The following is a 15,993-nucleotide window of genomic DNA, read 5'->3' on the forward strand; positions in this document are numbered from 1 at the left end:
CTCCTTGGATTTTTGTCATATCGTTTCTCTCTTTGAACATATTAACCATATTTATCTTAAACTCTGAGTTTGATAATTTCGGTCTGTTTCTGTTGTTTGTTGTTTGCCTCAGTTTTCTGTCATGAATCTTGTATCTTCCTATGCCTGGTTAACATGGTATTGAGTTCTGGACCTCGTACATGACAATTTGAAGAAATAATTTGAGGCCAATTTCTTTCTAGAGAGTATTTACTTTTTCATTTGGCAGGTGGCTAGGAACTCCAGCTATCTAGAATAATCTCAATTTAATTTCAGGAATTAGATGATTCCAAGCTTTGCTTCATCCCCACAGAGACAGTATACTTATAGTTCACTCTTACTCCTAGGGTATGCCCTTAGGGTCCAAACCTGAGAATGAGGGTTTTGGTGTAATGTCAGAGAAAATAATGGAATAGGTAGCTCATAGGTCCTATCCTATTCTGCTCCACAGAAGCACTGAAAACTCAAGCAAAAAACAAACAAACAAACAAACAAAAAGTCAAAATCAACTCTCGCAGAACTTTGGAAAACAAAGTTCAGAGCAACCAAGAAAAGGCTGAATCAAGAAAAAGGTAACTTAAAAATCCTAGTGCAAGCAGAGAGTAAAGGGTAAAATAGGTTTGTAAACAGCATAGCTGGGCAGTGAAGAAGTGTACCAACACAGAGCCTATCTGCAAAGACTAGGCTTATCTTTGCTTTTCTTTGCTTCTATCTCTCTACCATGTTCTTTCTTTCATTCTCTCTCTTGGGCTCCTGGTGTTCAAGGAAATCTCCATCAAATACTAGCTGAACACAAGCTAAAAGAACAAAGATTTCAGAGACCTCACACAAAACTAGACCAAGCATACATCTATAGAACACTCCACCCAACAACATCAGGCTACACATTTTTTTAACAAGAGCACATGGAACATTCTCCAGGATAGACCGGATATTAGGCCCCCAAACAAGCCTTAATAAATTGAAAAAGATTGGGATCAAGCGAAGTTTCTTCTCTGATCACAGTGGAATGAAGCTTGAAATCAATAACAGAAGGAAAATTGAAAAAGTCACAAATATGTAGAAATTAAACAACATACGCAAACAATAGGTCAAAGAAGAAATCACAAAGGAAATTAGAAACTACTTTGAGATGAACAAAAATGAAAATGTTACATACCAAAATATATGGGAGGCATCAAAAGCAATGCTCAGAGAGAAATATATAATTGCAAATGCCTACATTAAAAGAAAGATCTCTGGGGTGCCTGGGTGGCTCAGTGGGTTGAGTCTCTGCCTTCAGCTCAGGTCATGATCTCAGGGTCCTGGGATTAAGCCCCGCATCAGGCTCTCTGCTAGGTGGGGAACCTGCTTCCCCCCTACCCGCCTGCCTTTCTGCCTACTTGTGATCTCTCTCCCCGTCAAATAAATAAATAAAATGTTTTTGTGTGTGTGTGTGTCAATTTAGCAACAGATAAAAATTTATTAGGGATGTTTATAATACATCATACATATTATTACCCTAACTTTTTTATATTAAATTTTTACATGCTCTAAAATTATAAATTATTTTATTTTGTTCATGTTATGGCAGTAAAAGATATTTAATGAAAGCCTACAGAAAGATAAAAATTTAAAGTTCATAGGTGTTTTTCTCCATTTCTCTCTATATTTAATCATTCTCAATGATTTTTTTTAAATTACATGCAGAAAGGAAGAAAGCCCAAGTTTTCATATTCCTAAACTTTTTTTATTTTAATAGTCACTCTAACATGCCTTACTTGCTTGGTTCAGAATTTTAATTATTGTAAGGTAATCTATTTTAAGTGAATATTTAAGGATCATTTATTTTTCTTTTATGTGACTGCAGTTGAAATGTGGGTGAAGAGGAGGCTGAAGTTGATGTGAGCCTATCTTTCCAATTCAGCTGCTACTCTCCACTCACCAATATTCCATGGTTGTCTTTTTTTTTTTAATTTATTTTTTATTTATTTGTAGCATAACAGTATTCATTATTTTTGCACCACACCCAGTGCTCCATGCAATCCATGCCCTTTATATTACCCACCACCTGGTTCCCCCAACCTCCCACCCCCACACCCCTTCAAAACCCTCAGATTGTTCTTCAGAGTCCATAGTCTCTCATGATTCACCTCCCCTTCCAATTTCCCACAACTCCCTTCTCCTCTCTAACTCCCCATGTCCTCCATGCTATTTGTTATGCTCCACAAATAAGTGAAACCATATGATAATTGACTCTCTCTGCTTGACTTATTTCACTCAGCATAATCTCTTCCAGTCCCGTCCATGTTGCTACAAAAGTTGGGTATTCGTCCTTTCTGATGGAGGCATAATACTCCATAGTGTATATGGACCACATCTTCCTTATAAAATCTTTAAAAAAGAAGAAGAAGAAGAAGAAGATCTCAAGTGAAAAACTAACTTGACATGAAGGAACTAGAAAAAGAACAAACTAAGCCAAAAGCTAGCAAAGGAAATATAAAAAGGTTAGAGTTTGGATAAATGAAATAGACAACAGAAAAATAATAGAGAGGCTCAACAAAACTCAAAGTGGGTTCTTTGAAAATATTAACAAAATTGACAAACCTTTAACTAGACTGACAAAGGAAAACAAAGAGAGAATGTAAATAACTATAATCAGAACTAAAAGTGGGGACATTACCACCAACCTTAAAGAAATAAAAAGAATTTTAAGAGAATTCTATGACTAATTACACACTAACAAGAGATAGCTTAGATGAAATGGACAGATTCCTGGAAACATACAAATTCCCAAAACTGATTCAAGATGAAATAGAAAATCTGAACAGATCTAGGACAAGTAGAGATTGAATCAGTAGTAAAAAACCTCCTAACAAGAAAAAGTCCAAGATAGGGAGCTTCACTGGTGAACTCACTGAACATTTAAAGAATTAACACCAATCCTTCTTAAACTCTTCCAAAAAAAATTGAAGAGAAGGAAACAATTCCTAACTCATTTTATAAGGCCAATATTATTCTAATACCAAAGTCAGACAAAGACACCACAAGAACATACATATCAATATCCCTTATGAATAAAATGAAAAAAAAAAAAAACTTCAAAATACCAGCAAACAAAATCCAATAAAATTTTAAAAGAAGCATAGACCATGACCCAGTGGAATTTATTGCAGGAATACAAGATGGTTCAACACACACACAAAAAGTAACCAGTGTAATATATACATTAATAGAATGAAGGAAAAAAACACAGGATCATCTCAATTGGTGGAGAAAAAGTATTTGACAACATCTAACACCTTTACATGACAAAGCCACTCAGAAAACTAAGAATGGGAGAAGACTTCCTCAACATGATGAACGGCATTGATGAAAAACCCACAACTAATGTCAAACTCAATGGTGAAAGATTGAAAGCTTTCCCACTAAGATCAAGAACAAGACAAGCATGCTTGCCCTCACTACTGCTATTCAGCATTGTAGTGGAAGTTCTAGCCAGAGTAACTAGGCAAGAAAAAGAAATAAAAGTCATCTAAATCAAAAAGGAAAAAGTAAAACTATCTCTATTCCCAGATGACATGATCCTGTATATAGATCATCTCAAAATACACACACACACTACTACTAGAGCTAGTAAATGAACTTAGCAAAGCAAAGTGGCCGAGTAAAAACTCAGCCCACAAAAATCAAGTGTCCTTTTATACACCAACAATAAATAATTCAGAAGGGAATTAAGAAAGCAATCCCGGGGTGCTTCGGTGGTGCAGTGGGTTAAGCCTCTTCCTTTGGTTCAGGTCATGATCTCAGGGTCTTGGGATCAAGCCCCGCATAGGGCTCTCTGCTCAGCAGGGAGCCTGCTTCCCACTCTGCCTGCTTCTCTGCCTACTTGTGATCTCTGTCTGTCAAATAAATAAATAAGATCTTAAAAAAAAAAACAAAAGAAAGCAATCCCATTTACAATAGTAATCAAGAGGATAAAATACCAAGGAATAATTTAAAATAGTAAAAGACTTGTGCACTGAAAATTAGAAAACATTGCTAAAAGAAATCAAAGAAGACCTAAACAAATGGAAAGTCATCCTGTGTTTATGAATTGGAAAACTTAATATTGTCAAGATGGTAATACTATCCAAAGTGATCTACAGATTCAATGCAATCCCTAACAAAACTTTTTTTTTTTTAACAGAAATGGAGATGTCAATCCTCAAATTCATGGAAAGGGAACGCAAATGCCAAAACAGTATTCAAAAAGAACTTAATTGAAGGATTCATACTTCCTGATTTCAAAACTTAACTATAAAGCTATAGTAATTAAGACAATGTGGTATTGGCATAAGGAGAAACACATACACAAATGAATAGAATTGGGAGTCCAGACATAAATCAATACATCTGTGATTTATTAGTTTTCAACAAGGGTATCAAGGCCGTTCAATGGGGAAAGAATGAACTCTTCAACAGAAGGTGCGAGAACAATAGCATATCCACATGCAAAGAATAAATTTAGACCCCTACCTCATACCATATACAGAAAGTAACTGAAAATAGTTCATGGAAATAAATGTAAGAGCTAAAACTATAAAATTCTTAAAAGGAAACATAAGGGGTAAATCTTCATGACCTTGGATTTGGCAATGGATTCTTAGATATAACACAAAAGCATAAGCAACCAAAAAAAAAAATAGATACATTGAACTTCATCAAAATTAGAAATTTTGTTACTCAAAGGATTATGCTCAAAACATTATGCTAATTGAAAAAGCCAGACACAAGCGGCTACATATTATATAATTCCATTTGTTTGAAATGTCCAAAACAGACAAATCCATAGAAACAGAAAGTAGAATCATAGTTGCCAGGGGTGAGGGAGGAGGGAATGGTAATGAGTATGGAATTTCTTTTTGGGGTGGTGAAAGTGTTTTCGGAATTAGCTACTGGTGACGGTTGCACAGTTTAGTGAATGTAGTAAAAACCACTGAATTGTACACATTCTTATTTATTTATTTTTCATCAGAGAATTGTTGACACACAGTGTTGCATTAGTTTGAGGGGTCCAACACAGTGATTCAACAACTCTATACGTTATGCTATGTTCACCCAAGTCCAGCTCCCATCTGTCACCATAGAACTCTATTATAGTACTATCAGCTATATTCCCTATGCTGTAGCTTTTATCCTGATGACTTATTTGTTCTGTAACTGGAAGCCTGGATCCCCCACTCTCTTTCACCCATTTCACCCATCCCCCTACCCTTAAATCATTCACTTGAAAATGATGAATTTTCTAAGATGTGAATTACATCTCAGAAAAAGAAAAAGGAAATGCTGTAAGCCTATAGAGAGGAAGTTTCTGTGCATCTGAGGAGACTTCTAATTAATAGGCTAAGCAGAGCAGAGGGTAGCTCTCACTTACTATGAAACTTTTCCCCCAAGGGAATGCATTTCAGCTATAGTATTTTCATTCATTCATTCACCAGATAGTCACTGAGCACATGCTATGTACAAGAATCAGGGCAGTATCTGCATCCACTTGCCTGTTGTTTCTTGAAGGCCTCAACAAGTAAATCAATATCAGTGAAAGTGAGAGGAAATTGCAGCCGAGGACCATTATAGGAGTCTGGGACGTCTACGAAGGAGACATACTCCTGCCTGTCCTTGGCGTCCTGGAGGGTTCCACCAAAAAGTCGAGCAACTAATTCTGGAAAACAAAAGACAGAAAGGGGGGGGTCAACATTCCCATACTTAAATTCAATAAATAACTTCTTGAATATCAAGCCCACGTAAGGCATGGTGCTACACGTTATGAATACCAAGCTATCCCACATACAATCATGAAGAAGAATTTGTTCTCAGACCATTAGGTACATTCACAGGAATCACCCTCATCCCTTCCTGAGTGGACATTGTACCAAAGCAGTGAGCTCTCATTGGTGGGGAGGAGAAGGAGAAACACAAGGAAAACTGGGCAATCAAGGTACTCTGATGGTCTGAAACTCTACCTCTACATTTTTTGTCTACGCTTACAGCTCAGATTTTTACAAATCAGGCTGAAAACATAACAATGTATGGCATTGGATTCAAACATCTGTGCTATTCAAGATCTACAGAAAATTAAACTGCAACATTCAGTTTTTTCCCCTGTTAAACACTTCAAATTTTACTTAGCTGTAATAGATTTCTCTCTTTACATAAAAACAGATTTTCTGACATGATTTCTTTTTTCTTCTTGATAACAAAGCAGATAAAGTTAGATGATGAACCACAGGCAGAAATACCCATAGGGCCTCTCTCTGAGAGAGACACTTCTATGTAACAGATCACCTGCATTGTCCATTTCAGTAGGCGCTGAGATCCAGGATCCCTTTCTTACTAGGCTGCCTATAAGACAGTCAACCCAAGAACAGAAATCTGGCTACTTTGGTTGGAGAAAGATGAAAGGGGATATGGTAGACTGATTGCAAAAGTGACCTTGATTGTCTATCCCAACTTCTAGCCTGAATCTTTTTAATGGGATTTGCAGCTACTCTCATCAAGAACCTATTTCCCTGGAGTGCCTGGGTGGCTAAGTGGGTTAAAGCCTCTGCTTTCCGCTCAGGTCATGATCTCAGGGTCCTGGGATCGAGCCCCGCATCAGGCTTTCTGCTCGGTGGGAAGCCTGCTGCCCCCACCCCCTGCCTGCCTCTCTGCCTACTTGTCATCTCTCTCCCTCTCTCTGTCAAATAAATAAATAATTTTTAAAAAATCGATTTCCCCAGGCTTCAGATCTGGGTTGTGGGGTTCATGACATGTGTTGGTCTAAAGAATGTGGTGGAAGTGTTACGTACCATTGCCAAGTCAAGACCTCAGAAGGTCTTGTATGCTTCCATGCTCTCTCTTTTGAATCCATGCTACCACCACAGAGCCCAGGCTAACCTAATGAAAGCTCTAAGACTACGGGGAACAAAACTGAGTCACCCCAGCCAAGGCCATTCTGGATAAGCCATTAGCCTGCAGACCTCCAAATACATGACCAAACTCTCGCCAAGAGCTGAGACAAACTGCCAGATGGAACCTGCCAAGATCAGCAGGAGCACTCGGATAACCTGTAGACTTGTGGGCAAAAAGAAATGTTTATTACATGCCATTGAGCTATTGTGGTTGCTTAATACGCGGTATTGTTTCATGAACAGATAACGGATAGAGACGATGGTGATGTATTCTTCAACTCATTAACACTGAATTGCTATCAAGCCAATGGGAATCAGAAGTCTTCTGCAAGCAGTTTCTATCTTTTTGAATATTTAGAGTAGACATGTTTGGAAAGTGTGACGTTAGCAGATGTAGAGAGAATACTTTTTTTTCAGGATCCAGATGCTGAGAGATTACAGTTAAGGACTAAACTTAAAAAAAAAAAAAAAAAAAAACTTTCTAAAATAAGTCATAATATTTAGTAATTTAAAATGCTTTCTAAATTATTGTGGGTCCACCCTAACACTTCTGTGGCGGTGGTTGATGATGTTTGATAAGAAGTTAAATTTAGGAATAATAAGGTTTGTCTTCAGTGTGGTCCAGCACAGTGTATATTTTTCCCATTTGGATTTGGTTTGAGATTTGAGAATCACTTAATTATTCCATTTTAGGTTTGAAAACTAGACATACAGAGCAGCTTGGCAAATTTTATCTCAGATTCCACTGTGCAAGCAGTAAAGCCTAAGTAATCTACGTAACTATCTTAATAATCATACCATCCCGTTCTTCGAGACACATCCTCCTGGCTGTACACACTCAAATATTGGGCTACTCTTGGGAAAAAAACAATAACAACAAAGAAAGACAAAAACAACCCCACCGGTCTCCCTGTATCATCTTATAACTGACTTGTTGAGTAATCCCGACTGCGTGAGGTACAAGCATGACATGATTTTCTTTTCCCGATCACTGCCTTCACCCATGCTGTCTGCTCTCCCTTTCTCATCAGCTCCTACCTCAAGTTAATTCCATCAGTTCCAGTCATTAAAATGCAGTTTTGTTCTTTTAAGAACAAAATTAAAATAGTGTTTTTTCTTCTGTAAAACAAACACAAAAAAGCTTAGTTGGCTCTTCTTTCCATACATATGTTGACCTTCATTTCCTGTAAGTTCCATGATAAATATATGAAAAAGCACCAATTCCCTAAGCCATTTCTTAGGCAGAAGTACTCAATATGAAATATCAATAAACATCAAAATCATAATCCTTCTGCTGACTTTTAGCCACATTAAAAAAAAAATAACATAGATTCTCTTCCTAATATGGGTAGCTAATGTGAGTCATGTATGAAAACAATCAAAAGCTCTACCAAGTCGAATCCAAGTACTGTGGGTTGCAACTCAACTCTTATAACTAGTAAGAATAATTTAATGAATGCCAGCAATATGTAAAGATTTGTGCAACGTGTAACTGGAATGAGTCTTTACCTGTTTCACTTATAGTTCTGTCAACATGAATCTAAACTAATTAAATATAATGAAATCTTGAATTATAACCAAATGATACAAGTTGTTCTAAAGAAAATCTCTCAAAACTACCCCCATATAATCTTTTCTTTTACCCAGTACAAACTCAAAATCTGGACAGGGAAAATGTTAAAACCCATAATTAAAACACACACACACACACACACACACACACACACACATATACTTTCTGCCTCTACCGCCCACGTGTCATTTTGAAAACAAGCTCCAGATATGGCTGGGAAAAGAAAAACACCAACTGAACTACATTTTATAATTATTTCATTTCTCAGTTATGAATCGGGATTAAAACTGGGAGGCTCCATAGAACAAACTCAATAAACAGCAACATGGCATTTCATAAAGTTCAACACGTGTTCCTGATTATTGAAAAACTCAGAAAACCAGGAATGAAAGCTTACCTCCGTAACAGAATTCTAAAAATTTAAATCAACAAGAATGATTTTTCCATTAAGAGCATTAACAAGACAGGATGCCTAGTTTCACTGCTTCATTTTCCCATTGTTCTGCCATTTCTAGCCAACGCAACAAAACACAGAGCTGAAATAAGGGCAGTGATGATTGGGTAGAAAGATGCAAAAATAAAGTTACTTGTGGCCAGTGTGATTAAATATCCACATGCAAGAAAACTGGTGGAGAAACTCCCAGAACTGATAGAAGAATTCAATACTACAGAGGTTTGAATCACAGCTTTACTATTGCTGAGATGAATAACCCTGGGAAGTCACCTTCTAAGTCTCCATATTCTCATCCAACAAAAGGGGATGATAATAATACTAATATCAGTGGTTTTTCATGAAGACTAAATGAAATATTTAAAGCACTTAAAAGACACAGCACATGGCAAACATTTAAAAAATATTAGCAATAATATTAAGTTCATTCATGCTGTTGTTCAATAGTTGCCCAATACAAATAGATATAAATCAAAGGCTTGTTAAATACTACCAATAATCACTGGGGAGATATCATGGCGAAAATAACCTACTGATGATAGGCACAAAAAACTATAAAATACCTGGGTCTGATAGGACATTTTGGCTGATTTATGAAGCAGAAAGAATTGTCAAAACAACAATTGCACCCACTCCACCCCACTTCCTACTTCCACCAGCCTCTGCTTAAACATGTACAGTAGGTTTGGCTTTCTATCTTATGGGATGGATGTGTGGAATCTCCCCATTAAGTCCTGTGAACTGGCTTCAGCAACAGAGTAGTAGTGCACAGAAATGAATGGCTGCCAGGTCCCCCTCCCTCTTATGGAACACTCGGGATGTCTGGACTCCCCTGTGCCTCAGAGTTAAAACCATGAGTCCAGCTCTGAAATCTGGAAATGTTAAGTGACCTTCTGGGCCCAAAATATACCATGTTTTGGGGGGTCCTGGTGCTTTTGCCAAACTGGGTGATGGTTGTATGGAACCTTCCCACCAAGGAAGGCCATCAGAAAGCAACCTACAGCAATGTCCAGCGCGGTGACCTTAGTTAACACTACTCTAATTGTATGCTCCAAAGTTGCTAAGAGAGTACAATTTTAAAGTGCTCACCACACCTGAAGGACTTGTAACTATGAGGTGATGGTTGTGTTAACTAACCTTGTTGTGGTAACCATTTCCTAATATATACATATATGAAATCACCGCACTGTATACCTTGAACTTTAACAATGTTATATGTCAACTATATTTCAGTAAAGCTGGAGACAAATATGAAACAAAATCTACCTACAGGGGTGCCTGGGTGGCTCAGTGGGTTAAGCCTCTGCCTTCGGCCCAGGTCATGATCTCAGAGTCCTGAGATCGAGCCCCACATCGGGCTCTCTGCTCAGCAGGAAGCCGGCTTCCCCTTCTCTCTCTGCCTGCCTCTCTGCCTGCTTGTGATCTCTCTCTCTCTGTCAAATAAATAAAATCTTAAAAAAAAAAAAAAAATCTACCTACAGAAGTAACCTATAAATTCATTTTTCTGTTACACACAGCAATCAAATCAGTAAGATTCTAGGACTCTATATTAGAGAGATATATAAGAGAATAGAAGCCTAGAAATACGCCCTAATACATATTTTTAAATGAATACATGATAAAGGAGACACTAAAAACCCTGTGAAAAGATACATTATCTTTTCATAATAAATACATAATCCCACAATACATAGACATGGTAGGAAAAACTGGTTAACTACTTGGACATTTTCTTTTTAGCTGTGTTCTTTAATTGTTTTTAATTACGAGGTATCAAGACTTCCTTTTTTGGTTTAATATAAAAAATCCCAAATTTATGAAGTGTTGAAATTTTTAAAAGTCAAACCATAAAAAAATCTAGAAATCCAGGCACAGCGATCCACATTTTAAATATTTCAAAGCCTTCTAAGTTTAAAAGCGGGGATTCACAAAGAAAAAGATATTTAGACTTGAAAGATATTTTAAATAATTAATGGGTAAAAACTTCCTATACCTGATGGAAAATATCAACCTAGATACCACAGAAGCTCAAACAAACCCCACACAGGATAAAATATAAATGAAGCATCATCAAGGCTCATTATAGGCAAAGCCCTATTTTCCACTGTTACTTAGGTTAGTTTGTTTCTTCCTGAAACCCATCAGGTGATTCTGTTATTTGTAATACAGTTAAATTCATTTGTCACTGTATGTATTCTATTTTGGAAATATACACGCACATTCTTTTCCTGTTTGTAATAATTTTTTTTAATGGATGTGGAACATTATCATGGTTCTAAAAGTCAAAACAAAAAGGTACATTCAGAGGAGTCTTATCCACCCCCAGCCCTCTGCCCAACTCTATTCTCCCATTCTTTCTTTGTCCCCTCTTCCCACCCATCCACTCATCCCCTGTAGGTAAACAAGGTCATTAGTTTCTGGTTTATTCTATAGGTTTCTCCTGTATTTATTTTGGGGCGTGCGCACGCATACACACACACACGCACACACACACACACTCCTATCAGGCAAGGATTTCTCAAACAAGATGCAGAAAGTACTAAGCATAAAGGGAAAAAAATTGTACTACATTAAAATCAAGAATGTCTGTTATCATCAAAAGACAGCATTTAAATATCAGGGAGGTAAAAGCCAAAGACTAAGAGAAGATATTTGCAGTATGTTTATCTAACAAAAACTCATATTCTCATATGTAGAATACTTAGAGCATTCTTAAAAACTGGTAAGAAGAGAGCAGCTAACCAAGTAAGAGGATGGCAGGAGACCAGAATAGGCCCTTCACCAAACAGGACGTTCACAGGGCCGCCGCACAAACAAAAAGGTGACCCACTTCAGCACTCACCAGGGAAAAACAAACTCAAGCAGAAATGGGATACTACTACACACCGGGCAGAATGGCTAAGATGAAAAGGGTTGACAGCTCTAAGTGCTGAAGAGGATAGAGAACACTGGAACTCTCACCCACCGGTGGGAGTATAACTTGGTACAATAATTTTGTAAGAAGGTTTGTCAGTATCTAATGAAGCTGAACACGCGCAGGTCTTGTACCCCAAACTTCCACTCCGGGATCGTGGGACATCTTTATTATAATCTTTGTAATAACGACCCCAGGGAATCAAGTCCCTTTGTATCCACGTCCCTTTATACAACACAAGAGATGGAGCTTTCCTAACCCTTGTGAATCTGTGGTTGCCCTTGTAACTTGCTTTGACCCAAAAAATATGGCAGAACCAATTTTATGTGAGTTCCAGAGAATAGGCCCTAAGAGGCCTTGTAGCTTCTGCCTTTGTTCTCTTGGGATCCAGCTACCATGTGAAGAAGTCTGGGATATCCTGCTGGACAGAGAGGCTACATGAGGAGAACTGAGATATCCAAGTTCATAGCCAACACCAGTCCCAGACAGGTGAGTAGAAGCATCTAGGCCTCCCTACCCCGCCCAGCCAGGTTGAGTGAGCCAAAATGATACCAAATGGAATGAAGACAAGCCATCCCCACTGAGACCAGTTCAAATGCCCAATCCACAGAACCACGAGCAATAAAATGGCTATTGTTTCTAAGCCACTAAATTTGGGGGTGATTTGCTATACAGCAATAGATAACCGGAAATGAGAATATAGCAAAAAAAGATATGTTCACCAAAAAGGACATGTACAAGAAGGTGCATAACAGTACCATTCAAATTACACAAACTAAAAACAATCCAAATGTCCATAAACAATAGAATGGATGTGTTTTGGTAAATTTGTAACATTTTCTTTCTTGTTTTGGGTGTGGGTTACAAGGGCATGCTTACTTCAAGAAAATTATTGAGTCCTGTACTTACAATTTGTGTGCTTTGATGTATGTTAGACTTGAAGAAAAGTTTACATAAGAAGATTAAATCACCGTCCCCTTCTTGGATAAAAATTTTTAAATATTTTTAAATCACCTACAGAATTTTTTGACATGCAGATTCTTTAAAATACAGAGCCTGAGTAAATGTCTCTGGGCTGGAACCCAGCCATCTGTGGACTATGAATCTCCATAAATGATTCTGATGCACACAGCCCAGATCGAAATATTAGGTCATTAGCAAAAAGAGTGCTGCTTCATTTCATCATCATTATATTTCCTCTCAGAACTATTTTGCCAAAGAACACGAAGCACAAACATCTATTTTCAAATTGCAATTATCTAAAAGAAAGAAAATGGCAAAATCCCCACTTCCTCCCACTCCCCACTCCTCAGGTTTGGCTATTCTACCATTTAGAAAGCTTCTACAGATCATTAAATGCTTTAATTAGTTTCATACATATGCGCTCAGCTCCAAGCATGCCATTAAAACACCATTCCTTTGCCACTGTGAAGGGTGCTCGCTGGATGATTTCAAAGGAGTTCTTAGATGCCATATACTTTCAATTAGAACAAAAAATGGTTGGCCCAAATTTAAGAAAAATAAGTTTTTAAGCCTAGCATCTACCTTGAAGATAACAACAGTCATCTTGATTTTGTAGGAGAAAGATGTACCTTGGGAATAACTATAATTTCAAAATCATTTTGAACCATGCCTTCACTGCCTGTCTGTGAGATGATTTACTTAGTCATTTCAGAATGATGGCATAAATGATAGACAGAGAAACAGCTAGCTCTGCCGAAAACAGAGAACCGTGTTCAATCTACCATGTCCCCCCAGATTTGTTTCATGAGATACTCAAGATATTTTGATCTCTCGGCATGAAAATTCTGGGGATAAAAAATACGATCCTCTTCACTAAAGCTGCTATGGTATATCAACAGGTTGTGATTCAGAGGTGTTCAACAAATTAACATTGAATGAAATCTAATTCAGCTTTGTGAAAGTAATGAAATTAGTCAAATTCAGCTTTGTGAAAGTGATGAAATTAGTCAAATTTAATAAATAACAATCAGAGGAGAAACGCCACCTGAACTGATTTCACGTTTGGTGTCACGAAGACGAGCCAGGTGGGCCTCTTTTTAATTTCTCAGTGTCCCCCCATCTTCAGACTTCACATCGCTTAATGGGGACAATTCAATATTTAATGACTGCTTTTCAAAAGACTAAGCGTTTTACTTACCTGGGTCTTTCTCATGTATTTGTGTGTAGTTTTCCAACATGAAGGAAAAGAAGTTGGATAGCTGGACAAAATAAAAGTATATTAGTCAGTGAAGGATCCCCAAATAGCCACTGTGGTAAATACAGTTGGCGCCCTCTCCCAGCCTCTCCCAGCCTCTGCCTGCCTCTGCCTGCCTCCCTCCTCCCTTGCGTCCTCCCTCAGCTGGTGGGCAGCACCTCCCCAGAGGCACAGGATATCACATAGCCTCCCACCCCTTAATGGCTAAAAAGGACTTCTTTTCCACAAGGAAGCATTAAAGCTGGATTTATTACACCATTTTTACACGCTTGAAAAAGGCCTTCCTCACCCATCTATATTTTCTTCTAGAATTCTCACCAGTTTGCTCTCAGGAAATGCTTTCATATTTTAACTCTTTCAGATATTTTTCCCTTCATAAAGAAACAACTTTACTTCCTCCTGGGACAGGTGCCCAAGAACAGAATAAGACCATTTTTTATTAGTTAACGAGACATGTGGCAGCCCCCCTCAAAATATAAACTTCAGAAATGAAAAATACCATCCTCTTCCCAAATCCTACTCTCTCTCCTCAGCCACTTCCGAGACAATGTCACCCTCTACTAAAGTTCTCACCAAGGTTCCTCAGCTTAAAATGGACCCAGACTTTCCTTTTCTCACTTGTGAGGGGTAAAGAGAAGCATTTTACCGGAAGAAGAGATGAGCCAGCAAAACAGACCTGCAATTGGCCTTGTTCATCAGCATATTCAATGGACTGGAAGATGGTGAGGGCATAGCGTTGTCTGGCCTTCAACCGAGCACTGTAACCGCGGTACCAGTTCTGGATGACCAACGCGGCTTTTAGCGCTGCAGCCCCACGGGATATGAAAACCAGAGGAAACCAGTTACTATGCAGCTATGGGACAGGGAAGTAGAGGCTTCAGAAAAAAAATCAGTCCACCTGGATTCCTAGGTTCTAAGAACATACACACTACAATGGGATTTACCTTTATGTTTTTGTAAAATGTCCTCAAGTCCTGAATACTCGGAGAATAATGATGGCATAGCCGTTAAGAGTAGAGTTTCTGGGGGGCACCTGCGTGGTTCAGTCGGTTGAGGGTCCGACTCTTGATTTTGGCTCAGGTCATGATCTCAGGGTCATGGGATCAAACGCTGGGTCAGGCTCTGTGCTCAGTAGAGAGCTGGCCTGGGATTCTCCTGCCCTCTGCGCAACCCCGCCCCCACGCCCTCCTACTTCCACGTATTCTCTCTTAGAGGGGAAAAGAGAACAGTAGAGTTTGGGGGGCAAGAAGTTCTCAATATGAATCCCAGCCATGCTAATTATTGTCTGTGTGACTCTGGTAAGTTACCAAAACTCTCAAGGCCTCAGGGTCCTCACCTGCAAAATGGGGAAAATAACAGTACCTACCTCTGGCCCTACTCAGGCATATTCACGTTCCATGTCCTATGAAGGAACAATTCCATTCTTCACTATATACCCCAAAGCAATCCTCACACAGCCCATAAGGGAGGCATATGGGGACACAAGAGTTCCTGTGCTTGAGGCAGTAGGGAATCTGACACCAACGCAGCCTGGCTCGCCATGGCTGGGAAAGAGAATGTGTAACCATGGTGGGCGCACACCATGACCTACTAGGCCACAACTGCAAGCAATAGATTAAAGAAACCCATAGCAACATGGATGAGGCTTAGAAATATAGTGCTTCGGTGAGAACAGCTTTAGTTAAGGACAGTGAAATGTAACATGATGTCATTCTATATAAACTTAAAACACACATATACAAAGCCAAAATACAGATTTCCTAAGAATATATACAAAGGAAAAGACACTAAACAGATAGATCGGTTATTTATGGGGGGGGGTGAATATAGTGCACGTGAGTAAAAAGGAACAAAAGCAAATTAATGAGCCAACATAAGAAAGGGTCTCGCACAGCCCGGCAATGACAATGT

The 15,993-nt window shown here is 38.5% G+C and overlaps 1 protein-coding gene across 3 annotated transcripts in view; it reads right to left on the reverse strand.

Annotated features, from left to right (window-relative positions):
• The window catches only part of PPEF1 (protein phosphatase with EF-hand domain 1), a 113,482-nt gene that overhangs the window by 61,291 nt on the left and 36,198 nt on the right, over window positions 1-15,993 (reverse strand). For all 3 annotated transcript variants that reach the window (XM_082718378.1, XM_082718376.1, XM_082718377.1), the window contains 3 exons: window positions 14,759-14,886; window positions 14,026-14,086; window positions 5,535-5,698 (listed from right to left, as the gene is read on the reverse strand). In XM_082718378.1, the coding sequence (XP_082574504.1) occupies window positions 5,535-5,698; window positions 14,026-14,086; window positions 14,759-14,886 (353 nt within the window). The remainder of the gene's footprint in view (window positions 1-5,534; window positions 5,699-14,025; window positions 14,087-14,758; window positions 14,887-15,993) is intronic.

The sequence above is a fragment of the Mustela nivalis genome (assembly GCF_964662115.1).
Source record: "Mustela nivalis genome assembly, chromosome: X".
Lineage (NCBI taxonomy): Eukaryota > Metazoa > Chordata > Mammalia > Carnivora > Mustelidae > Mustela > Mustela nivalis.